The following is a 27,448-nucleotide window of genomic DNA, read 5'->3' on the forward strand; positions in this document are numbered from 1 at the left end:
ACAAAATTTTGTAACATTTCAGTTTCCCTAACACAACTATTTCACCTTCAAGTTACCTGGCCACTGTTTCATCAAATTAACAACTTCATAATAGGGAAACAAAGAGTCACACCCTAAAACTTTAGTCTGGGAACATAAGCCATCAGGCAAATTACTGAGCCAACTGATCCAGCTTTTAAAAAACTGACTTCACTTACAGCCGCAGAGCTGACAGTTCATTACCATGAGAGGGGCTCTTTCTTTCCACCTCTGAATGCCATTCCTTCAGAAACACACAAGGAGGGCCTCCTCAAATGGTTTGGAATCAGACTTTCCAGCGGCTGCTGCTCTATTTGTAAACCACAGAATTCCCACACAACAGAAGCCATTCAGACCCCTAAGCCCTCCTGCTAAGGGAAACCTTATATCCTTTTCTAGAGCACATGTATAAACTGATCATTATCTTGCACGAACTCCTAGCAGACATTTGATCACATCAGAGGACTACAAAGTTTGGTCGAGAGTGTGTAATACCAGGTTCTAAGGTCACCTGTATCATGCAGTAGATGGAATTCCTTGCTCTACAACCAAGCAACTTTCTTGAACTCCAGGAATTTTAATTGTTCAATACCCCCCTTCTTTTTGCAGCCTCAATAACCTCAAAAAAATAAATTTTAAAAAAACACCCCTTCAAAATATGTTTTGAGTAATGAAACACTACTGCTAGATATCAATATATTAAAGTAATGTTGTCTATTTGCATTAGATAGCGATATATTAAGTTGCATTGTCTATATTGAAAGCCCATGTTATGTTCTTATTGAAGGGGGTTTTCTTTGAAACTCTGTGAAATTCTGAACTCGATAGATCTTCTGTTGTTATAACTTAAAATACCTTTCTGTGCTTGGCCAACTGGCTTGCATATCGCCAGTTTGAAGAGACTGCACAATAATCAGGCATTTATTACACCCCTCTAAATATGTGACGCCGTTCATCTTCTTCAACAATCCAAGTCAGATAATAGCCCCAAACATCTAGAGCCCTGACTGCGTATAGGTATACTGCCAGAAACTGACATAAAATGGTTTGTGCCCCATCCTATTATACTATCCACCATCCCTCATGGAAGAATGGATACCCTCTAGTTGTAAAAACATGGAATTGACTGGCAGGTACACTGCAATTTCCAAAATGAAAACTAACTGCTGTATTGAAAAAGCCATAACTATTCTCACTCTCGCTCTCTCCCTCCCTACACACACAAACACGCATAAAAGGTCTGATGTGAACTACAGTTCAGTATTCTTTGCACAATCCATACTTAAAAGAGAAAGCACAACCTACTGTTCCTATATTATAGGACATACAAACTGGCAGCATTCAGACATCACAATAAATCACAGTTAACAGTTGGTCATTCACGAGCCAATCACACCCACTTTACTCCTCCCCACTAATGCTGGGGAGAAACAAACCATAATCCCTTGCTTAGTGTTATGTCTGAACCTATAGCCAAGGTTTGTTCTTGGCTTACTGATGGTGGTTTGAAGAACAGGCTTTTTATCCTATTCCAGTAGTATAATGAATTTAGCTAAAACTGTTTGGAATACTTAAGATGATATTTAGGTGATGCAATTTACTTAGCAGTCTTGCTCCAACCTCGACTGTCTATAGTCTTTTCAAGCAAAGTCAGTACTGTTTAACTCAAGCTTCACATAAATTTTTAAAACCTGCAGAAATTATTGTGGAGATCAAACCTGTCTATCATCTAATCATTCCAACAGAAACTATTATTTCTGTCCTACTATGCATTCCATTACCTGTTGCATTAAATGTAGAACAATATATATTTTAAAAATAACCAGAAACAGGAAACCCATTCATCTCTAATTGTATGACAACTGATTCATGGAATTGCCACCAGCGGAAAAGTATTCAGATAGCATTCTTCACTAGGTGGGTAGGAAAGTGAGAAAATGATTCACTTCAATAAGCTAGAATGTGTCTGTAAAAGTATTTGGAATTCATCTCAAAACAAGAGATTCTTGAGAACTAGTCTGACATACAAGAGGATTCCCCCCCCCCCCGGCTTTTCATTCAAAATGTACTTCAGGACCTGGTCAAAATGTGTCTGCAACCAGATCCGTTTTGCTTGACCGTGCAGAACTGGTGACATAGAATTTCCCCCTATCCATTTCCCAGCATTCAGAACAAAACCCTACAGAGATTACTGGCTGGCTCTGTAAAGCCATCATTCTTAATGGAAAGATATAGGTCATCTTAAAGAAACACTTATGCTATAATTAGTATCAAATGAGCCAAGGTGCTTTAGTATATCCCATATTTCTTTATTAAACAATGAACCATTCCAAACTATTCGTTTAAAAAAGGCCAATAATCCCCAATTTGGCTCAAGAACTAATCCTCCATTTGTCATGATTCTTTTTTTATAAAAAAAAAAATAGCATTAAGTAGACTCAAAGTGAAGTGAGGATTTGAACATGTGTCAACTTCTGCATTTGATTAACAAGAGAAACTGACACTAAATTTGGAACGAGCTTTTACCAGGAGGGGATTTTGAAGGTGATGACTTTCATGAGAAATAACTCTGCTGCATTTTAGATTGAATTTAAAAGGGGGGGGGGACACAAAACAAAGCAGAAAATATGTAAACCTGTAATCCTTAACATTGCTCATAACATTGCTTTTTAAAGTGAAGATTAAGTTATTTCTCCAAAGATGGAACACTGGATTCCTCTGGATTTCTGTAATGTTAAGGAAGATACCATTATGCTGGGGTGAGGAATTTTTTTACTTTGGACTCGATAGTTTCATGGCAAACCTCCAGGATCCGTGTATTAAAAAGAAGTGTTGCCAAAGGAAGAAAGCTCCTTGGCATGGAACACAGATCACACGTGTACAATGGTACCTTGCAAGACGAATGCCTCGCAATACGGAAAACTCGCAAGACGAAAGGGGTTTTGGTTTTTCAAGTTGCTTCGCAAGACGAATTTCCCTATGGGCTTGCTTCGCAAGATGGAAACGTCTTGCAATTTTGTTTCCTTTTTCTTAAAACCGTTAATACAGTTGCGACTTGACTTCGAGGAGCAACTCATAGCACGCGGTGTGGTAGCCTTTTTTGAGGTGTTTGAAGACTTTGGTGATTTTTGAAGCTTTTTCAAAACTTTTCCGAAACTGTGCTTCGCAAGACGAAAAAATCGCAAGACGAAAAAACTCGCGGAACGAATTAATTTCGTCTTGCGAGGCACCACTGTACCTGCATGCATGATGATGGCAAAGTAGCTCATAAAATCAAAGAGCCCAACTCCAATGTAAAGCAGTACCATTGCATATCACAGCCACTGTTGGCGTCACTGAACTGGTGGTTGCGGACTGGTCAGTAAAAGTACATTTGCTTGACATTAACAGTGACAGGGTAGAGATTCCCTCCTGATCACTTGTATCTTTATGCTGTGAACCGCCCTGAGATCTTTGGATAAATGTCTTAATACAGACAGTGACCAGTCTAGGCTTATTGGAATAATTTTTGTTATACAATTTGGACAATATTTCCGTGTTCAGCACCCACTGACCAGTATCTGTCCTATGACCAACATTTGAAATAAAAAGCAAAGGAACATCAAAAAGCAATAGCTGAAACAGTCAGTCTACATTCTAACATACTCAGGATACAATACTGAAGTTTAATATGCATGTACATCTGAATCTAACACATATTTGATTCTGGACTTTTAAAAGATTATCATACTTACTCCCTCTTATTTGCAAAGTCCCCAACTATAAAATAACATACTTGCTTCATACATTAATGCCATTAATTAAGACAGGGAGGAGTCTTAATCTTATCTGTAATATATATTTTTAAAAATCATCTGTCCTCCTTGCTTTGTGAGAGAAACAAAGCAAAGAACATTTTGAAAGAGTATGATCTCCTTTTACTCAGAATCCTTATTATGCCTTAATTATAAAAATATATTATACAAGTGCTTCTTCTTTATATGTTAACTGTTCCAAAAATGAATTTGTAAAGCAATGAATTTGAAGAACACTGGAAAGCACAACTGAGACCTGAATACTTCTCAATTTACAAAAATTATTAGCATGTCAGAAAACCAGTGTTAAGCATAAAAAATCCTGGAACACAGCAGTATATGTAACACACAGTGCTAGGACTTCCACGTTTTACTATAATAATTGTTGTTGCTTATATTTGTTAAACATTGAAAAACAAATTTATATCTCAATTTCATATAGTGAATAAACATTTTAAAGGATTATCACCTCCTTTTTGTTGATCCATGCATTATGATGGGTACACAATATTGAAAGATTTTCTCTAACTGAAATGACTGAAACTTTTTAGGGAGGTAGGAAGCAATGACTCGTTTCCAGAAGTTTAAAATCCCTAAGACCAGGAGATATGGGAAACCAAATGCTGCACTCATTTCCTCTCACTCAGTCAGTTTCTCCTGATATGATTGACTTTCAGAACCTAACTTCGTCTACTTTTTTCCAGTAACTCAGGATCACTTTTTGGAGAACGCTCTTGGTGCAGTGAATTTTCAAACTGGAAATCTAAAAGACGCACATCAAGAGCTTGGAGGAAGAGATGAATTCTTTTCCAAGGATTCAACTGGCTGAAGCTAATGGAGTATAACAGAACCTGGACATACATAAGACATATTGCTCACAACTGTTTTTTCACCACATGTCAAGGCTACATGGTCCTGAACTATGACTTTCAGGTGCCTCATTTTTCATTTAGGGTTTTAAATGACCCTTTCATATTAATTTAGAAACTGAAGTCTTACTTAAACAGCTCTTAACGAATGCTAAAATGTTTGCTCCCATCTTCATTTCATAGCTGTAGAATGCAATAATGACTGGCGCTAGGATGCACTTTTCTATTACATAACCTAGTTTACAACTCTCTGTACCCTAATGGAAAAAGCTGTTGGATATTAAAGTTGTTTTTAATCCTTGTGCAGCCCCTATCTTTCCTGTTTCAAACTGTCAGCTCCTGCAATGCATGATTTTTACATGACTTATGTGAACAAAAGTCTATGTTTCACTTGCCAAACAAGAGAAAATGTTTAATATATCTAAGCAACTCCATGTGTCAGCACACCAGAAGAGACTGCTTTAAGCTCAAGTTAGTGCCAAGACAAACTCAGCAATAGTTTCAGTTTAAAACCATGAAGCATTTATTTTCCTACAGCAGCCATATGTGCACATGGAAATAATTAACAGGTAGATGACATATAAACAACTCCAATACCTGACAATTTATCAAAACTTTCTACCTAACCTTCATTTTTTAGAATACAAAAATCAAACTAGCCAGTACCTAAAGAATAGGAATTTCTTCAACATTGTACAAATTTTAAGAAGCGTAAGAAATGCAAGTAATCAGATGTTCTAATATTTCAATATGTAATAGTACTCTTTTCAGAATTACTGTCTGGCAAATTTAGGATGCTTTTGGAAACAGTAAGAGAGGATTCATAGTCAGCAGAAATAATATAAAAGTACAAAGATGGGCGTGAAATGAACAGTGTCATTTTAAAAATGTTTCCAGAGGCATTATATCTTATTGTTTATTGGAGGCTTCATTGTCCATTAGATATCTGTCACAACACATAGTATGAAAAAAAATAATTTTCTACAACCTTGTAGCCAGCATGTGAATGCATTTCCATATTACCTATCTTCCTGGACTATTAAAAAATCATGTTCTCTACAAAGCAACTGGCATAATGCATGAATTCAAATTAAACAATATTTTCAACTGGCCCCAATATGACAACTACTCATATTAAGAATGCACTGAAAGGAGTTTTGCTTTTCATCAAAATTACTACTTTTGGTTCACCATGTTCAGCTGGACTTGTTTTAAAAAGGCTACAAAACTGTCTGCAATTTGGACCATTTATTTTCAGCTAACAAGATTATTTAGATCCATTTTTTTCCTCCCAAACCAATAAAGATTTTTAAGACCAATGCTACATGAGTAAAGTTCCAATCAACCCACTGTTTTTAATTTACAGCTGCTTCTCTGTCTCAACTCAGAAAGGGAAAAAATATGGTTAAATAAAACTCACATTTAAACCTCCAATCTAGTAATAGGAAAGCATGATTCCAACTTTTCAAACAATAACTGGCCCTATAAAGTTGTCTCTTCATTTACAGCTAATCCAAGAACATGGCAATTAAGCCTCCAATCAAAGTTACCAACGTTCAGTGCTAAAATTTTCCAGGAAACATTTTACAGTTAACATAGACAGGTAGAATGAGCATGAGTACACATTCTATCATCTTCATTAGAAGGACTAGCCCTAAAAGCTAAAAATAAATACATGCCTTGTCTTCTCTAATCCACTTATAAAATGGAAGGCTATGACTATTTATATTAAACTGAAGGCTGGGCCCATTTAAATTAAACTGAACAAGAAAATTAGTCAGATAGATTCCTGAGAACAAAGGGCTGGAGCCAAAGGTGTTCTTCCATGAACAAACAGAAAGGAGACAATGTTCATTGATTCACCCTCCTCACTATATACCCATGTACTACCTCTCACACTGTTTTTGAGTGTTCTCCAGTCATTCAGTCCAGACTATGGTGGGGAAGTGGGAAGGACAGTGAGAACTATCTCTCCCCATTTCACTCACCTCTGCTGAATACTGCTGGGTGAAAGGCCCTTCTGAGATTGGAAGGGCAGCTCTAGATCCAGGTCAGATTTTCATTTTTTTGCCATGGAAATTGAAACTGTTTTAATCTCTGATTGGGAAGCATGACAACACTTTTTCTACTTGTTTCAGCAAACTGTGCAGAACTACTTCACTTCCCTCTAACAAAAAAATAACAATTAAAAAATGCAAACAGCAAACTTCAAAAGAGTTGAAAAATAATACACTGAACTGCTGTTATTCTTTAATTTGCCTTCTGAAATGTGCTACATATATTGGTAGAGGTGAGAAACATTGATATAAACTCAGTACACTATCGAAGAAATATATTAAATTCAGATATTTCCCACTTCAAATGTCAGATATTTCCCACTTCAAAAATTTTAACCCAGGAAGTTCAACAGTACTGGCAGGAAGTATGTAACTCAAATGTCATTTATCTGGTCAACTTACAGTATTAGTTGAATCTTCTTGTAAAATCCTGTCATATAGCTGGATTGCATCATCATACCTGTTATAAGGCACAAACAAAATATTTGCAGCTTAAGTTAACAGAGCCCTAGCAACTCCATATAGAGCCTTTCACCCCAACCCAGCAAAAGACGCACAGGGACACAACTGGTGCACACCAGGTTCCATTAAACTGAATGGAAATATATTCAAGATTCAAAACTCACCCCTCTGCATGTGCAAATCATTGCACGTGATTCAACCTGGATGGTAAACTCTGTTCAACACCTTACTCATTGTGTTCAAATTTGGTTCTACTTTGCAATGTGTTTTCTGTATTGTTTGTGATTACTTTTGTTATATTTATATCCTTTCATGTTGTAAGCTGCCTCCAAGCATGGTTTTTAACTATGGGAAGGCAGGATACAACTAAAATGAAAATGATGATGTAACTCCATGGGTGGGTTTGTTTCTTGTTTTCCATTACTGAAAAACTGTTCTAAGCTGTCTTGAACATCATTTGATTTCAAAGTAATGGGCTTTGAATCTTTAAAATGAATAAAAATATACTTTTAACATCAGCTTTACTTTCTGGCCAAGACAACAAAGGAAAGAGCTTCAAGATTCTGGATCACTCAAAGTATCCACTCAGTCAGTACTATATACTCTGATTAGCAGTCACTCTGCAAAATTTAGAAAGCTCTTCTCACAGAGATGGCAATAATTTAAACTGAAACTTTGGGTGAAATTCAATATAGTGATAAGAAGACTAGGGAGGAGAGCTAAGAAAGCCTTGTTACACTCATGGGAGTCCTTGCTCTGGTTTCTGCTAGCAGAACAAATAAGTTGATTCTGGCCCACTCTGTCCCTGAAGCATGGCTTCACTTCTTCATCACCAGAATATTCTCGCTTGCACCGGTAATCCTTTCAAAGAACAGCCTTCAAACATATGTCACATTTTCAAATGCTCTCCCTTGCCATATTCCAGACCCAGTATTAAAGACAACACTGGGGCAAGGGGAACTCCAGCTTGCAGGAAAACAGGCAGCCATGTCACATGCTTACATTCTATTTCACCTCCAGTACATACAATCTACGTTTCCTGATGGGATGCTACCTGCTGCTTTGTGGGACATCTTTGGAAGAAGAAAAGCCTAAAGAGTAAACCCTAAGCAAATCGGGAGTGGAGTCCCTAAGACGGTTGGGTGGCATCTTGTATGGCCTGCTTTCATCAACTCCTGCAGCCAAGTTGGAGCCAAATGTATTGCTTGCAATGTGAGATGCAGCAGGTACAAGTTACTGCTCTCTGCAGCCACAGCAGGCGCTGTGATTTTCCAGCAGCTTGACTTCACTCCTGGAGGTGCCCTCTATGGTTTCTCAGGCCAGACAGATGCCAACAACAATTTAAAAATGACTTTAAGAGGTCTCAACTTCTCTCACACACCCCACTTTTATCAAGCTTGTCTCTCTCTCACACACCACTGTCATCTCCAAAAACATTTTAATGAATTCTGTGGCCCAAATCTGGGCACAAGATTTAAAATACTGAGGACCTGTTTAAGATTATAACTATGTGAAGCTAAGAGTCCCTTTAGGGTCCCATTTATTTCACTATCAGAAATGTCTGCTTTCAACTGCTTCTATAAAATCTAAAGTAGAGAGACTTATTTAGAAAGAAACATAAATCCCCAATATTCCAAATCTACACTGGAGTAGATCAAATTATCTTATGAAGAAGGAACACCACTGAAAGAAAGTGACTGTGTTATTGTAGTCTAAGGTGGTTAATACATTTTAGAAACTATGTACACCAATTTTTTAAAGTGTCTTATGTAACAACTATATCAAATTCTTGAAAATATTTCCATGCCAAAGTTTATTTGTATACAAGTGACAATCCTATCTCCATGTGCACAGAATTTACTCCCTTCACAGAAATGTTGATTGTGGCAGATTTTTTTTTTTTTAATGCAGTGTCTGGAAAAGATTTTTTAAAATTTAGTTACCTCTCCATGGCTTCAAATCTCATGCCTGTTAACCGCTTAACTCTATGGCTCCCAGGGAATTGCCGTCTTAGCTCTTGAAGACAAAACTGTATTTTTAAGAATAACACAAAGAAAAAGGGGGAGGTAAAAAACACAGTTTTCTTTCAAGTTGGAAACCAAAATCTGAGTGATGTTTATTTGAGAACAGTAACTGAGAAGCTCATTTGGCAGCAGACTCACTTAACACAACACTAAAGTACCATATCAACACTTCTTCAGCAATGTTTTGAGAGATACCAGGACACATAGATAGAACCCAGGTTTCATGCTACAAAAATATCCTGTAGTCAGTAAAAAAAAAAGACACCCCACTCCCAAACAACCCTACAATTTATAAACAAGGTAATTCTTTTGAGCTTCAACCACATAATGCAATTTGCACTCCTGTGGAGAGTTATGCAATGCAGAGAAATTAAGCCTTTAATTGACTAAATCTACAACCTAGAAAGTGACTTTTGAACAGTTTATTACTGTTTTGAACAGTGATGAAGCAATCACAATGTACCAAAGGAAGGTGATAGAAGGCAATAGCCAATAAAAGTTAACAAGAACATGTATCAAAGTTTTAGTAATCACAAAGAAGGAAGTGTTCCTTGCAAGTATCACAATTGCTACTCTAGGGGTAGCAATTGTGATACTCTGTTTAATGTTGGAACTCCCAACTCCCATCAGCCCCAGCCAACACAGCAAATGGTCAGTGATGAGGGGAAGCGAAGTCCAACAACATCTAGAAGGTGTCGTGCTGGATATTCCCCTCTAGCTTATTGTCCCCTTTGGTATACATTTTGTGTCAACACTCTAAAATAGGCACATTCGAGTATTCTAAGAAGCATGGTTTCAGACCCTGCACAAATTGTATTTAACTAAGGTAGCCCAAACTCAGGGCAGACTTTCCTACTTTCCCCCCTTCTATTCTATTTTCTCATTTAAGGGCAGCCAGAAAGGAAATGAATAATAAATATTAAAGGCAACTGCAAACAAGGTCCTACTTTCATCTAAGGCAAAGAAAATGCAGACACTATCTTTTCATACACAAGTATTGCAGGTGGCTGTCCCAAGCAGCCGTGAATTTGACCTCGTGGTGTGCTCTTTTGCCACTGTCTATCAAACGAAGGATCTTTATTTGTGAACTAAGGTTATGCATGGAGGGAGAGAGATACTGCAACAAGCTATGAACAGCCATTATGTGGTAGAAACAGTCCTAAAAACTATGATGAATAGCAAATAGAAATTGCAAAACACTTCATCTGGAACCAATGGCACCTATTTTTTCATAACAGAAGCCTCACATTTGTTGAGTTTCCTAGTCAGGAAGTTAAGAGTGCAAACCCCATTCTGGTATCAGGTGCCTGCAGCTGTGGCGAAAGATTAGTCAGAATTATGGCTATTTTGAATGTCCTTTCAACTAAGTATGTGGAACAATAAAAATCATAAGTTTTCATTAAGCCTTTAAACTGTTCTCGGTGTGGAGACCAAATAGTCACAGTGCTTGCATCATGCTGTGTTTCTTATAGGACACTTTGGGGCCAGAAGTTCAAACTTAAAACTACTGCAGCGATTATTAGCGTGTGTTTTTTTTAAAAACAACAACAACAGGTGTGAATTTGTTTGTTGGTTCCTTTAAGAAACCCTTCAGTAAAATGAAGGGAAATGTTCTTCATATCTATTTTCATTATGTGTTCTAAAAAATTCCAGATAACTTTATTACTACCACCATATTAAAACATGATAATCATCAGCACAACATAGAAGTTTAATGCAACTTTCTGCCTTCAAACATTCTTGTTGATCCTGTAAAGCCACAGGGAACTAAGGATGATTTTGAAGGTAACTACTTTATGCTGGCACCCTTACAGCAAAACTTTCTAGGATTCATCCTCACCCATCTTGACTTATAAGAGCAACCAAGGTTGGGTTGGCTGGCTGATTGGGTCCTGGGGTTTGTGATTCGCTGTGAGCTGCATGTTAAAGAAGAATTTGAGCAACCATTCTTGGAGAAGGACCCACCAGACCCAGACAATCGTACCAAATACCAATTAGTTACCAATATGCCTTTTTGTGATAAAGTGTCCCAGTGGATGGTGGTCATACAACTCTAAGGCCTCTTGGATGAAGCAGGTTATTTAGATATGATTTCACGTTAGGGTTTGGTACAACACTACCTTTGGCCACTGTGATTCTATGTGAGAGTGCACAACATGCAACCATGTTGATTCCCCGGGCCTTCTCAGTAGCCTTTGATACCAGTAACCATGGTATCCGCTCTGGACGAACCATCTGGGGACAGAACTGGAGGAATTGCACTGCAGGCTTCTGTCCCTATCTTGACAATCAGTTCCAGAAGTTGGTACCCAAAATATTATTACTCTTCCATAGTGTAAGATCACACTATGGTGATACTATCAAAAGAAGATGCTGAGTGAGGTGTCATCAGTATTTCTCTATTTTATCATATTCAGATGAAGCTGCAGATATGCTAAATTACTGCCTGCAATCATCAATGGACCAGTTGAGGGACAATAAGCTGAAACTGCAGTGGGGGGGAAGTGATGCTCATTCTGGGGTTACACTATCCCTAAAAGATCAGATTCATAGTTTGGGTGCTATTAAACCTGGTGGCATTATTTGGAAGCCAAAGTGGCCTTTGTGGCTTGAAGTCAACTGAGTTGTATCCCATGCTGACCCACTATTGATGGATGGCTCCTTGTTCCAGCAGAGGACTCCATCAGCAGAACACGGAGAGTGAGGCTTCCCCCCACCACTGTGCCCTTGAGGAGTGTGTGAGAGAGAATGGGACTTGCAAGGATTATGGTGAGTATGTGAAAATCGCCAGAGTCCCAACTGGATCAAACAGCCTTCCATCATGGACAGACCCACTGCCCCTGAAGCAATCAGAGACTGTTTGATTTGGTTCATTTCAAGGTTCTAATTACAAGACGACCAACTACTTTTGATTTAGAAAGCTATTTTACTTTATTAAACTGTGAGTTTCAAAAAAAAAATAAACCTACTTCCTTTACTATCACCTCAGGCCATCTTGAACTCAGTTTACATATACACAAAAACACTGTCCTAGTTTATTTGAAATATTTCAAAAGTGGTTTCCACTGAAGACAGAAAGGATATGAGTGCATGGGTGAAGTGATGCAATACAAAAGGGTCCCCCTTCTAAAAAAAACCCTTTATGTTGTAAAACATGCTTATCGTTCTCCACATCTTGCTCTATATACAGCTGGTAGGACAGATTTTGGTTGAAAATTAGGAAACTTTTAACAGTAAGTTTTATGACAGTAGAACCATACCTAGGGAATGGGCTCTATCCCACCATAAGTCTTCAAGCAAAGGTTGGATAGCTAGGTTGCTCTAGCTCTGGATTTCTCTCATCAAGGAAGGAGTGAAACAGATGGCTTACAAGCCCCTTCCAACTCCATGATTCTATCATGGCTTTCTTTTTATTGGGTGATACTGGCAAGATCTCCTGAACGAACAGTGATGTTAACTGCATCTCACTTTCTACAAACCCAGTCATATTTGAAATATCAGAATGAGATATTCTAATATAATAAAATTGTTCCAAAACTGTGTTCATAAGGTATTGATAAAGAAAAACGACTCTCTTATTCTTGAAATTACAATTAGCTTAAAAATTCATAAATGATCTTTTTCTTGCATTCCCTTTATACTTTTCCTTGAGCTGCCAAACTAAGGAACAAACTTTCAGCAAGAAAATTCTGTATACGTAATTCAAACATTTACATAGCTCTTTCACCAGAAGTTGCTGGTTAGAGAAAAAGTATCAAATTCCCTAGTTTGTAGGTCTCCTCCTTTTTTACCAAAACGAAAAGGATTTCCATAATACAAACATTTCCGTAGCAGCTATGCAATGAAACCCACATGCAAAACATTTACTGTAGATGGCACACAAAAATCAGTAGATTGAGAGAGGTACCTTTCAATCATTTGAAAAGTTGACATACACTGAGATTCTGTATCAACATTTTCTTTACAATATAGCAGCTAACATATTATTTTGGCACCCAGCTTGTATCAAAGTACTGTAGCTGTAAATATTTTTAGAACTTTGGAAAGACCTGTGATAATTATAAGCAAAATATTGGTGTAGGCATTATCTCATTTAAGGTTCTACAAGCCTCCAGGTCTACAGAAACAATAAAAATCTCAGTATTTGTTTTCCCATAATGCTTGTGTTCATGCTAGCCTCACTGAAGGACCTAAACTGCAATAGTTTATCAGTATAAAATGGAAGCTAGATTTGTCATGAAGGAGCATGACAGTTGTTAGTTGTTTCTTAAAAATAAATAGGAAAAATACGCACTCCAGCACTGAAGAGGAAGAGTGCACAGAATTAAAATTAGTAAACTTTTAAAAGCAGCTTACTACAGAAATGCCAGGCCATAACTTAGTGGTGGGAGGAAAGGAAAGCTATGAAGTAAATGGACCTGACTAATTTAAGTTCAGTAATTTCAACATGTCTATTCTAAGTAGGATTTCATTGAATACCAGCCTATCATTCTATTCTTAAGGACACCTCCATGCCTATGAGGAATAGTGAGAGGAGCTCTTAATCTTTGAAGAACACAAAACTTTTTAGAACTTCACAAGACAACAAAAGAATTGCAACAGAATTTTGCAGTAGAGTGCTGGACAAATGCAATACAAAACGACTGGTGGGGAGAGATTGTGTAGCTCCCCAAAAGCACATTGTGCTATAAACTGACCATGTAGAACCACCTGTTTGCACCTCCACAAAATCACCCGGAAAAGTTTCACATTGTGTAAATTAAAAAAGAGCTTCCTCTCACTCAAGGCAGACGCTCCAGATTTCACCAATTCCCTCTCTTGCTGCAGCCCTCTGTGTTACTCACCATGCCATTCCAAAGGGTACCTCAAGCTTCAGGAGCAGCTTTTCAGGGGGCATAGGGAGCTGCAGCAAGGAGGAGAGAATGGGAGAATCCTTTGCGGTAAGCAGTGTTCCAAGCCATTACATTTGCAGCAGAGGTCAGCTGGACTACTTACCAGTGCCAAGTCATCCCGACTGCAGTCCAATGCAGCAATCATCACTTGCTCGTATATTATCCAGACTAGAAAACACACAAAAATACATCTGTCATATGAAATGAGGCAGTATGTTTTTCAAAACACCTAAAACAAATTACATTCTCTTTTTTTCTTATAGAAACCTGGACCTGTCATAATTAGTGCTCAAAATTAATATGCGCTACTCAACACTTCTAAAAGCTATACTGTTCATTTATGCTGCTTAAGCATTTTTGTAAAGTGTTCCATATTACAATGCAATACAGTACTACTACACCAGAATAGCTATTTATGATAACAACCAACTATGGAAATGATTCACAGCTCCCCCAATTTCAAAAAGCAGTTTGGAGGTTTGGCAGAACAACAGTTTTTAGGGGACACTTTCACCAATTCTGGTGTTCTGTTCTTCTCCATTTTTTCTTTTATGTCAGGGATGGCTAAACCCTGGCCTGAGAGCTGGATCAGGACCCCCAAGCAATTTTTTGTAGCTCCCAGAGATATCCCCAATTTTGACAGTGGTGGCACAAAGCGGGGGGAAATGTAAAGGAGATACAGCACTATGGTGGGTACATATGTTTAAACTGAGTTTTGCATTTATGCCTGATGAGGGTGGTGAATGAGACTGGGTGAATGGTTGTATGAATAAAGTGTATCATGTTGATTGAAGCTGCACATTATACTATCATATGAAGCTCTCTTGTAAGTGACAACGAATAATAATAAATAAAACTACCCTATTATACTGAGAGCGTTTGGCATTCAAGAGGAAAGGCATGCACATGAAATAGACAAGTGTACAAATTTCTGTGATACACACATACTTAGACTTGTTCTGTGTAAAAACTAAAGGTTTGGGAGGGTACAGATTACCCCTCAATGAAAATCTACTTTCCCCAGACAACACAACAATCACTCTCATTTTGGCTTTTACCACTTCAGTGAATGTGTGGCTATTATGTTCTATGGCTTCTTGATTAAAATCAGATTGCCTTCTTAGAATAGAAACTACATAGCCTCTGGAAACAAAAATGGATATGACACCAGGGAACATATGGAGGATTCATTCATATACATCATATGAACACTATTAATTAGGGAATCTACTGTTGTCTGTGATTCTTCGAAAAGACAAAACGAGTGAAGTAAATATGTTTCATTTATAAATTTACTAAGTGAAAGGCGATGAAAAACAGCACACTCAACTTCCCTGTTGAGATCACTGCCCTTTCTATCACCCACTGAGTTTACATTAAACTCGGAGACAACATATGCAGGCCTGTTTTCCTGGGCACTTCAAATTTTAAATCTCAAAACCAAATAAGAAAGTGACTGTGCTATGCTATTATATGAAACTTTCAGGTGTATACCAAAGCCAGGTTTGGGGAACCTTTGGCCCTCCAGATGTTGCTAAACTACAACTCTCACCATCCTTGGCCATTGGCCATGCTTGCTAGAGCTAATGGGCATTGTAGTTCAAAAACATCTGAATGGACAGAATTTCCCCACTAAGTTGTTCTCTGAAAAAAATATTCTAATGCTCATCATTATGAGATATATTAGTAACATCTTATGATAACATGCCAAACTGAAAGACCTCTGGTCGAATGTTCTAAGAAATGAACCCATTTCAGAAATATTGCTCCCCTCTCTCTCTTTGTATAATGTCAGTGTTACTGAGACCAAAACTTCCTAAAATTAAATAAAGAAGGGTACACCCGTTCTGATCTTTGAGACCTTTGCCAAAAATGAACTGCTCATACTGTCTGAATTAGGTTAACTAAGTTATAGAAAGGAAAGAAAGAGAAAGTAGAATGAGCTCATTAAAAACAAATCACTGATACTTATTCCCTTCCTGCCTACATAAGAGCCTTGGTCAACTTTATACAGTTTTCTTGCCATAAAACACTCTGATGCTTTATCCTGTGCTTATATAAAAAGAGGTATTGCATTATTGTGACTTTCTTTTTAAACAATTCCCTTCTGGTATAAAATGCTCTGTGCCAAGTTTCTGTCTGGGGAGAATTAGTATTGTGCACTTACGATCCCCCCAAATGATGTAGAGCTATTGTATATAATGAAAATCCAGGCACGCCCTAGACTCTCATGCCCAACGCTATAATAAAAGCAACTCTTATATTGATTCCACGTAGCTGAAGTTATGGTTAAATTTCAGGAATAACCTTCTGTCTCCATTTCAAAACTTAGCCATCCTTCAAACGAGTGAAGACAACCAATGAGTGAAATTTGGCCAAGGAGGCTTGGGCCAAGGGTTCTCTCAAATGTATTTGCATGACTAGCGGGCCAGGCTATACATCCGATTAGGTATACATCTCCCTGCCCACACCCTTAAGTTGGAAAGCAGATCAAGAGTCAGGAAAACTGGCAGATGTTGAGCTTTATGGGCGTACCATACATCAGCATGCACAAGAAAAGTGAAGTAAAAGAAAAATAATATTGAGGGTGTAATAGGAGAATCAATCAGGTATTAATAAAAGCAGCTGCACAGAATAAAGACGGCAAGAGACGTGAAACAGCTTTGACCTACTGTCATCGCCAAGCTTAGCTGCATATTCATGAATTAATTCTTCTCCAACTTCCACTATCTGCTCACTGTTCCGATAGTTCTCTTCCCTCCATTTCCTCATTTTATCTCGCATCTCTGAAAAACAAAAAACAAAAATGAAACAGTGGAATGACAATTCCTAATCAAGATTTCTGAAAAGAATTGGTATATGCATTTTCTGTTTGATAATAATTGTTTCAGTAACTTAAAGTTTCTAGCTTTGAAATTATGTTTGTGGAAAATAAAATAAACATTGAGACTTTTAGGTTTACAAGTATTAGCTAACGAGTCTTATCCCTTATACAGTGAAAAACCAGCACATCATGAACTCCCAAGCACATCTACCATTACCTTTTAATACTGATCAGTAGCATTCAAAATTTCAAAAAGAGAATCTTATCTCTATGCAGAGACAAAACACTGTCTGCATGCAAGTCGTCATCATATTAGGCACCTGGCCAGAAAGAGTAGCATGGAAACAAAAACATGCCTGGACCAAGTCTGGTGCCTGCTTCCTTTCCAATCATTCAAGGCAATTGATGTAATTATAATTCTAGGAAGATCATGAAGGTTATTTAATGAGAAATTGTTCTTACTAAAGCTGAAAGTGTGGTTCTCAATTAACTGATGTGCACCTGCCTATAGCCAGGTAATGGCCTCCCCCCCCCCATAATTTTGAGCTGGTTGTACAGAAAATCTCAGTTTGCAAGCCATTTATTTATTTCAGTTATTTGTTCAATTTATATACTGCACTTTATCCAAAGATCCCAGGGCGGTGTACAACATTAAGAACATAATTTACGCAGCTTAATAATAAAAACGTAATACTCAGAGTGATAATAACATTATCACAATACAGCCCCCACACACATTTAACAGGCCATAGATTATTTAGCCTGGGTAATGAGAAATGTTTTCGCCTGGCAGCTAAAGACGTGTAAAGATCGCCCATTCTTGTGTTGTAAGCCAAGCCGTGTCTTGTGTTGTAAGCCAAGATGTGTCTATGAATGAGTAAGTGTGCTGGTGCAGGTTGCTCAAATCACGCAAGCCACACTCTTCCCTTTCTGAAGGCAGGAGAAAACAAACCCAAACAAAAAGAAATCTTGGATCCCTCTCATGGTTTATTTGGAGACAAACAAACCACAAGTGGTGGTTCACATGTAGCACTAAGCCAGGACTAATTTGTTTCTTCCTGACTTGGGATAGGGAGAAATGGGGCAGGCGAGATCTGAGCAGTGTTCACCAACCATGCCCGTTTGTTCATGTTAAACCATAGTTTGGAGTACCATGATGGATGAATCGGGCCAATGTCTAAAGTCAAAATTTTCTCCTCTTGCTGTTCAATATCTTTCAGCACTGGGGTAACTGAACATATTCACAGCATGCGGATGCTCACTGATTATTGTGTTGCTGCCTTTATGGATGCCAAAAACATAATGCAGTACAAAATGCTGAATTTCAGGCTTAATGCATAATGGAGTTGAACCTGTCAAGTTCTGTTTGATTTTATTATTTTTGTCATAATGCACATTTATGATTATTACTCCTTCAACTTGCCTGCTGCCTCTATGAAAGATTTGTAATTGCTTTGGGTAATATTTCCCAATGCAAACATATAACTGAACATGCTTTGAGTCTTGAAGAGAAGTAGGAATAAGTTTCATCTCAAAATGAGTATATACTATTATTGCTTCATTGTGTTAGCTACGAAACAGATCATTTTCTTCTATTGCCTCATCTGGGAACTCTTGGATTGTTTTCATTATTCCTATAAACTACAGATTATTCCAAGGCCATTGGTTGCTTTCTATTTCAGTAAGAATTATAAAATTGGAATAGCAATGTACATAGATATTTTCACTACTATTCCCTAAACTAATATAAAAGCATGGTCTGAGGGAGTATGCGAAAAATTAAAATTATATCTAAAATTAATATGGCAACATTTATGTACACTTTCCCTATTTTTTAAAATAGTGTAGTCATTACACTTCATGAACATTACATCATCTTCTATTATGAGGAAACGACCAATGGGGAAGTTTTAAATCCTTATTAATAACACTTTCAAAGCATCCAAAATCACACAGAAAAAAGCCGTTTCTGAATAAATAATTGTCAAGAACACAGAAAGCTAGACTGCAAAAAAGCATGGCAGTTTGAGTTGAAAATAACCAAACAGCACTGGCAGCAGACATAAAAATCCACCTCAAACTCAAGGTGATATAATCAATCAGTCAAGGTGGACCTGAAAGTCTTCATGAACTCAGGCTGTTATATCCTGCCCAATGATGCCTTTTTTCACCCTTTATAAATTGTCTGCATAAGGATGTTGTCACACTGCAATTTGCTTGAGCACAGACAGGTGGTGCTATGAACTACAGAGTGACAATAGCTCACCGCCCACCTCCCTTAGTGGCAGGGAGCAGTGAAGAGAGACGTAATAGTCCAACAAACCATGGAGGCACAGATAGACTAGGGCAGCTCACCAGGAACTGCTTCCCAGTCTTGCTCTGATGCCACCTGCCACTTCCCTCCTAACCCTCCACCACCAAAGGGAACTGCTGCGCAATTGCAGGTCACTCCTGCTTACCAAGAGAGGGAGGCACGTGGCACAAGGAGTTTGGGGTACTGCATGGTGGCAGGAGAGTCAGATTGGCTCTGGCATGATGCATCAAGCTCCCCATGCCTCGCTCCTCCCCTTCCTGTTAAGCAATGGAGCCCCACACTCACTGCCACACTGGCTGCCGCTGTAGTGTAAGGGAAGCAGGGAGGTTGTGAGTCATTAAGGGGGAGGCAGTGTTTGAAACTCACATTGTTCTAGGCACATTTTGCGACTGGGAATTTCATTAGTGCAAGCAGTTTCTGAGCTCTGGGTGCAGTACTGCGCCTAAGATTTCAGTTTAAAACTGCAGAGTGGAAGGAAAGGAGGACCTTTTTCTGCCTCCCCACTTCCAGCTACTCTCTGAAGACCGGAGAACAGATCTTCTTAGAAATATTGGGGGCGGGCAGAGGAAGGACTATACCATGTGAAAAATTAACATAATATTTTAGCTGCAGTTCATTCATTTTCAGCTTTGTATTCTTGTTATTAAAAAGTGTGCCTAGATATTCCGTTGTTGCACCCATGGCCTAGGTTTAAGGTGCCATTTAGCTCCTGGTTTTCATATCTCAGTTTCTAACACTTGCGGGGGGGGGCAGGAGTGGTGCTTGGCAAGGTAGATATGGGGTCAGCAACACAAGCACAGACACAGCCCTTTATCTTGAATAGAGAGAGGGAGGGAGAGCGAGAGATGATAAATTTTACATGATGAAGAAAGCAATAGGTGACAACAGAAGGCATTGTGTGAGTAGGAACTCCTTTGGTTTGTTTTAGTATATAGTATTTTTATTCTGCCTATTATAGACATCTTAAATGCAAAAATATTTTTAATTACATTTTAATAGAAAAAGACAAGACTGAAGTTGTTGGTCTTCCTGTCACTTCAAAATTTACAAGTTAAGCTGTAAGTTTTAGATCAAACAGATTTCTTTCTATAGTCCACCCCATTCCTACCCCACATATGATTCCTTCCACAAATAGGAGGGGTGAAATAGAACTGTGCTAGATTTTATTTTAAAAGACAACCAAAACCACCACAGAGTTACATTTCATGTGCCTGAGTAAAGACTAAATGGTTCCTGACTCAAGACCTCTGGAAATTAAAAGACTGGACAGAAAGAATGTGATTGAATCTCAAATGTAGTGCAAGGAGTGACAGTTCAAACATACACAAAATAATGGAAGTTTCCTCCATGAATTTACTCAGCCACTACTAAAGCCTCCATGCCACTATATCTCTCAAATGTAATAATGACTGAATAGGGTATCTAGCGATGGAAAAATATGAGACAGGCCATGTTTTGTCATTTGATCACTTAATATAAGAAAACAAGCACATTAAATGTCTGACAGTCTCAGACTTGTACATGTTTATTTAGAAGGATCACTCCCAAGTGAGCATGCAGAAATTGCAGTCTAGTGCTGCAGCCTGATGATTTCTGTAGGGAAACAATATCAACTTTCAGCTTGTCACGATGGTGGTAGTGGTCCACCACCTTAAATTAAATTTGGTCAGCCAAATTTAATCATGAAAACAAGTTGTGGAATTAAGTTTCAAATCTACTGCCCTGGTTTGCAAGTAATGGCTTGCTAGTGCTCTAGTTTATTTCCTCACAGTGTGGCAAACGGAGGAGGGGGCGGGTGCAATGTTAGCAGTGGATGCTTCCTCACTTCTGGTAAACCATAGTTTGCATAATTCTTGGCAGTAACTTCTGGAAGGGCCTGGGAGGATGGGACCCTGACTGACTCCAGTTACAAAAGTTGTGGATGCTGAAGAGACCCAGGGAACATCTTGGCTGTCTCTTAGGGCAGACCCAGGTCACTGAGCCTGTGCTTCCACAGCCAAGGCCTGCTATGAACTACCATCGGCAGGACTGGTAGCAAAAGCAGCAAGTATGTTCTATGCTTATGATAATACTTTATTCTTAGTTATGATATTTAACATTTGCATTTTACATTTGACTTCCTTTGGTAATGTTTTATTTTGAAAGCATCGAGATAATATTTTAGTTTCCAGCTAATAATGTTGCTTGGAATGTACTATATTTGTCTTTCTTTGGTAATGTTTTATTCTGGACTGTTTTATTTGATGTTCTAATATGTTGTAAACAATTTTGAGATTTTTTCTTAAAAATATAAAGCAGCAGAGAAATGAAATGAATGCTAATAATTCTGGCTTGTCATTACATGCCTATCAGGCCACTGAATTACTCAAGAAATTCTCACAAATAATTTCTGTACACTGTGTCAAATTCTGTACTTCTTTTCCTATACTTTCAGAGGCTACGATCTGAATATTGTTTCCAACTATCTAAAAGAAAGAAACAACATTACACATATTTCATCTAGGTTGCTCTATCTGGTCCTCAGGACTTGGCACATGCCACATCCTCCTCCCTTTTAATTAAGATAAAGATTAAAAGTAAAGTAATAATGACTTCAATTAGACTTGCATAGAATATGCCCTAAAAAAGTTGATCATGGAATCAACTGGAGGGGCAAGAAAGCTTCCTTCAGAAAGTGGAAGTCTTGCTCAAATAAGGAAAACAAAAAGGAACACAAACTTAGGCAAAATAAATACAAGCAGACAATAAGGGATGAAAAACAAATGAGTGCACTGCTAAAAACCATCAAGAATAAAATCTTTAAGTACATTAGAAGCAGAAAAACAGATAGGGAAATAGTTGAACCTCTGGACAACAAGGGAATCAAAGGTGTGCTAGAAGAAGAGGATACTGCAGAGAAATTGAATGAATTATTTGCATCCATCTTCACAGTGAATGACGTAAGGCAGATCTCTGTGCCTAAACAAACCTTTTCAGGAAGGGAGTCTGAGGAATGGAGGCAAATAGTGGTGAGAGAGTTTTAGGCCTTAATGACATGTTAAAAATGGACAATTCACTGGGTCCAGACAGCAACCGCTCAAGAGTTCTTACAGAACTCACATATGAAATATTTAATGACTGGAAAGCAATGAACAGAGGCTTTGATTAACACTGACTATATAAGCAGGCCTGGTATTATCTCAAGCATGCACAGATGGGTAGAAGTTCCTTGGCAATTCTGGATAACCTACAGAGCATCAACTGCATGCATTTCTGAGTGTCAACATTATATCTGAAACTATTACAAAATCTCCATTCACAGTTTATTTTATGAACAAGAGAAACTAGTTTTATGAAAGTGATTGTTCCCTGAACTACAGTAAACCTGCAAATTACGTGGGGGTTACTTTCCAGGGATCACACCTTAAACCCAGAATCACGTACAGTCAAAACTCAACGGGTTCAATGGCAGGTGGGATTGCCAAAACCATTTCCCCCAGAACCCCACCCCCTTTCTTCTGCCCCTTTTTATTAATGTTAATTTTTGCCATGTGTGTAAAGCTGAATGTGCACAAGTTAAATGTGTATAAATTGTGGGCCTACTATAAACTGGTTAATTAAACTATCAATGTCATTTTAAACTGGGGGGGGTATTGTTTTTGTTTGTTATTATGTTATGCATTTTTGCGTTTTTATATTTTAAACAGCCCTGTGATCGTCAAATGAATCGTGATTTAGAAATTTAATTAATAATAATATTGCCACATTTTAGGGGCCTGGAAAAACCGATGCAGGAGGAATTACCTCTGCCCAACCCACACAACTGCTTCCTACGGAGGTTACCAACATGGGAAACAAGCATATGGAAATATTACCCCCACTGCTCAAGTATCTTATCAATAGATGCTGTTTAGATAGGGAGCTGGCAGTTGGGTGATCTGCCTCTAGGGATTAACCTGTTTAGTCTTTTGATCCTTCATACTCTATGGTTTCACAATACAAAATTACAATAACAAGTAATGCTAGTAATACATGACAGTGCAGTGGCACCTCGGAAGTCGAACGGATTCTGTTCCAGAAGTCCGTTTGACTTCCAAAATGTTCAGAAACCAAGGTGCGGCTTCCAATTGGCTGTAGGAAGCTCTTGCAGCCAATCAGAAGTCGTGTTGGACATTCAGGTTCCAAAGAACCTTCGCAAACCAAACGTTTGACTCACAAGGCATTCGGGATCCAAGGTACGACTGTACTGCGATACTGGACAGGTTATAAAATACATTTTAAAAAATAAATCCCATAGGAAGGAAGGAAGGAAGGAAGGAAGGAAGGAAGGAAGGGAGGGTTTGGACTTGATACCCCCCTTTCACTCCCCTTAAGGAGTCTCAAAGCGGCTAACAATCTCCTTTCCCTTCCTCCCCCACAACAAACACTCTGTGAGGTGAGTGAGGCTGAGAGACTTCAGAGAAGTGTGACTAGCCCAAGGTGCATGTGGAGGAGCGGGGATGCGAACCCAGTTCACCAGATTACGAGTCCACCACTCTTAACCACTACACCACGCTGGTTCATTTAAATACTGCCAGTCTGAGGAAAATGGATGGCAATAATCTTCTGCTTTTTATTTCTACTTCTTTGAAAGCAGATACGATTAGGTTTCCATTATGAAGTAGATAAGTATGCATATTAATAAATAAATCTAGTTAAATCTTGTTGAACTACTTAATGATTATTCTGTCTGTAGTAGCAACTGTGATGCATTCTGTTAGATGCTGTATAATTTTTAATTGCATTTTTATCTAAGGAATTTAAATTGTAATACAATAAAACACAATACAAGAAATAAAAGCCAATAAAAACACAATTAAAATTATAAATATTTAATGCGGACATGCCACAGACAACCTGAATGAAGCTTGTGGACTACTGGTGGTCCACAGACCACACTTTGGAAAACCCTGCTGTAGTCTGAATTCTTACTCAACACTCAAGTAAGAACTATATACAAGCATAAGAAAGATTTCAGAAGCAACAAACAAAGCAACAAATTAGAACTGCAATCCCGCATGCCCTTTAATTGGAACCGAGTGGATCTTTCTTCCAAGTAAATATGCACAAGATGAATCTGCCAGAATCTTAAGACTGACCACAACCTCATTGCTTTTTTATAGATGTATATGCTTACGACTCATGGAATGTAGCAGCTGAAAGTACGAGCTGAAAAACAGGAAAACCCAGGTTTTGGTTGGCCTTGGCAATCTACTTTTGTCCAAGCCTCAAGCCCTCAACTGCAATATGGAAGCAAATATATTGGTCATGAAGCACTGTAAAGCTCTTCAAACAGGCAGTACTCTGTAATGAACTCCTCTATTGCATAGTAATGCATTATATTACTATGATTATTTGATTTGGTTTTGATTTTATTTCTTGCATTTCTATGCCACTTTCCATCCAAATGAATCCCAAAGTGGCTTACAAGAAATGAATTGCAATAACAGAACAGAGTATCACAAGTCTTGTGTTAAGTCATATTATATGATTATCAAATCAAAAAGGCATTTATAATCTATAAAACAATATTAACAAAATAGCAACAAAAAATAAGCTAAACTCTATTAAGTTTATAAGCCCTACCCCAGTGACTCATAATCTTTCACTCTATTCAGTTTATTAAAGTACATATACACATCCATCATACAGAAGGACCTGGATCTAAAAGAAATACCTACAACAGAGCTATACTTTTAACTTATTAGTTATTAAGTTAAACCTGCGACCCAACCAGTGATGTTCAAGGCAGTGGCCAACAACTGAATGATACAACCATCTCCATGTCTTTGGATTTATTCAGCTGCTGCTCACAGGCCCTTGCTAATACATTACTTATAAAGCCCCATCACTGCAGCTGGCATTTTACAAAGTTTCATTATCTTCTCTCTGACCCCCAGCGCCAAAGTTCCCTGCCCCAAAGAGCATACAATCCCAAATTTTAACAGTGGGGGGGAGGCCAACAGCCAATGAAGGGGTGACGGTAAAGGTGTAGATTTATCAATCTTTAGTTATGAAAAAGGATGAAAGGAAATGGCTTTTCAGAGGAGATAATTTTAAGATGAGTGTACCAAAGGAAGATGGGGGAAGAGTCTCCACCTTCGCCCCCAAGCTCTGCACCCTCAATCTCCAATGTGGGTTTAATGAAGAAGAAAAATCTCAATTCACTGATAAACAGGACTAGGGGTATATGTAGCCGGGGGGGGGGGCAGCAGCCTCCAGAATCAAGTAAATAAATAAAAAACGCTTTACTAAAAGTATACATTGTAGAAAAATTATGACAGAAGATGGTGACAGGGGAGTATTCTGTCCGCCTAACATAAATCCTGGCTACACTCATGCTAGGGGGGAAAGTTAAATCTGTCCTTGTGTTCGCTGTGACCACGACAGGACAGGTGAAAAACTGTGACCACAACAGGACAGGTGAAAAAGGAAGGCTGTAAACTCCTTGAGATCACCGTTCCCTACGTTCCTAGTAAGATAAAGGTAAAGGGACCCCTGACCATTAGGTCCAGTCGCGGACGACTCTGGGGTTGCAGCGCTCATCTCGCTTTATTGGCCGACTAAGCCACTTCTGGCGAGCCAGAGCAGCGCACGGAAACGCCATTTACCTTCCCGCCAGAGCGGTGCCTATTTATCTACTTGCACTTTGACGTGCTTTCGAACTGCTAGGTTGGCAGGAGCAGGGACCGAGGAGCGGGAGCTCACCCCGTCACGGGGATTCAAACCGCCGACCTTCTGATCGGCAAGTCCTAGGCTCTGTGGTTTAACCCACAGCACCACCCTGCATAAATTGTGGGCTTACTGTATTCAGTGTGGCATCCAATGTAATATATCATATACTTAACAATAACAACTTACTTTTATTTAGCCTCTCATTGAAACTCTATCAAGAGGCTGCATCAAGAGTTCTTTGACAACTTTATCCATCGTTGAACCACTTAGGAATCATTGTCACCTAAATAGCACTTTTCAAAGCACCTTGTACACATTATCTTACTGTAATCCTTAAAAGTATCATCCCCATATTGCAGACTGGAGCTAAAGACCTTGTAAATTCAAAGGAGAGATGAGATGAGATTCGCGGGGATTCGAACCGCAGACCTTATGATCGGAAAGTCCTAGGCTCTGTGGTTTAACCCACAACGCCACCCACGTTCCTACTCGGACGCAAATCCCACCAGGTAAGCAGCCCCGCAAGCCATTATGGGGTTAATTCTGTGCGTAGATCAGCTTCGAGAATACCACCTAAAGGACTCCCAGAGAGACGGTGAAGTTGCTGAGGCTTTTTCGCCTGGCGAGGGGAGGCGCTAGCAAGGCCTCGGCTATCCTTCCGAAGCGGCGGGCGCCTCTCCCCCGCCCCAGAGCCGCTGTCGCTGCGCCCACACCTCACCCTGGGTCTGCCCGTATCTCGCCCTCCCCTTCTCGCCCCCGCCGAGCCAACACACACCGCGGCCGGGCGGCCGGCAAGTTACCTTCCCAAGTGACATCGTACATATCCGAGACCTTCGCCATCTTGCCGGGCTCCCCTCACGCCTCGCCTGCGCCACGTGACCGCCCGGAGCCCCGCCCACAGAGTTTCCTGGCCCCCGCCCCGAGCTCAATCGCTGACAGATCCGAGCCTGATTGGTTGGGGGGAGCTAGGGGCGGGATTCGCTCGCGGAGGGCGGGGAAAGCGAGCGACCTTCTTCGCCTCAGGTTGGCCTTAAAAGCGCCTTTCGCTCTCGGTCTCCAGTTCGCTGAGGCGGACGACCTGGGTGAAGGGTGTCGTTCATACACGGCTTTCAATCCAGGGATTTAGAAATCGTTTTATTTAGCTGCTTGCTTCCTTAGCTTAGAGGATGTGTTTATTAAAAAAAACAAAACACGGGGGGAAGATTCCCACAGCCACTTACGTACAGATAGTTTAAAAGGGGGGGGGGGATATATATTCCCTGCCCTCAGGTTTACAGTGTAAAAGACAAGACACGCCACATTACCTCATAAAGGAAAAGCACGTTCACAAGAGACCGCCCAGTGAATTAGATCTTAAAACATGAAGTAATAGCTGTTTCCCACCCCCCACCCCTTTTATTACATATTATTTTATTCCGTATTTCTTATTGGATTGCTATAACAAAGTCCTGAGATGGGAAAAAGAAAAAGACATGCAAGGGAAAGGGAGAGGGGGGAAATT

At 39.1% G+C, this 27,448-nt stretch overlaps 1 protein-coding gene across 1 annotated transcript in view; it reads right to left on the reverse strand.

The window, feature by feature from the left end:
* Positions 1–26,857, reverse strand: part of EMC2 (ER membrane protein complex subunit 2) — a 41,271-nt gene extending 14,414 nt beyond the window's left edge. Inside the window, exons 1-5 of the mRNA XM_028736286.2 lie at positions 26,748–26,857; positions 16,789–16,902; positions 14,220–14,284; positions 9,144–9,229; positions 7,141–7,198 (exon numbers count right to left, since the gene is read on the reverse strand). Coding sequence (XP_028592119.2) covers positions 7,141–7,198; positions 9,144–9,229; positions 14,220–14,284; positions 16,789–16,902; positions 26,748–26,787 — 363 coding nt within the window. The 5' untranslated portion in view covers positions 26,788–26,857. The remainder of the gene's footprint in view (positions 1–7,140; positions 7,199–9,143; positions 9,230–14,219; positions 14,285–16,788; positions 16,903–26,747) is intronic.
* Positions 26,858–27,448: the final 591 nt, after the last annotated feature.

Source organism: Podarcis muralis, chromosome 8 (assembly GCF_964188315.1).
Source record: "Podarcis muralis chromosome 8, rPodMur119.hap1.1, whole genome shotgun sequence".
NCBI lineage: Eukaryota > Metazoa > Chordata > Lepidosauria > Squamata > Lacertidae > Podarcis > Podarcis muralis.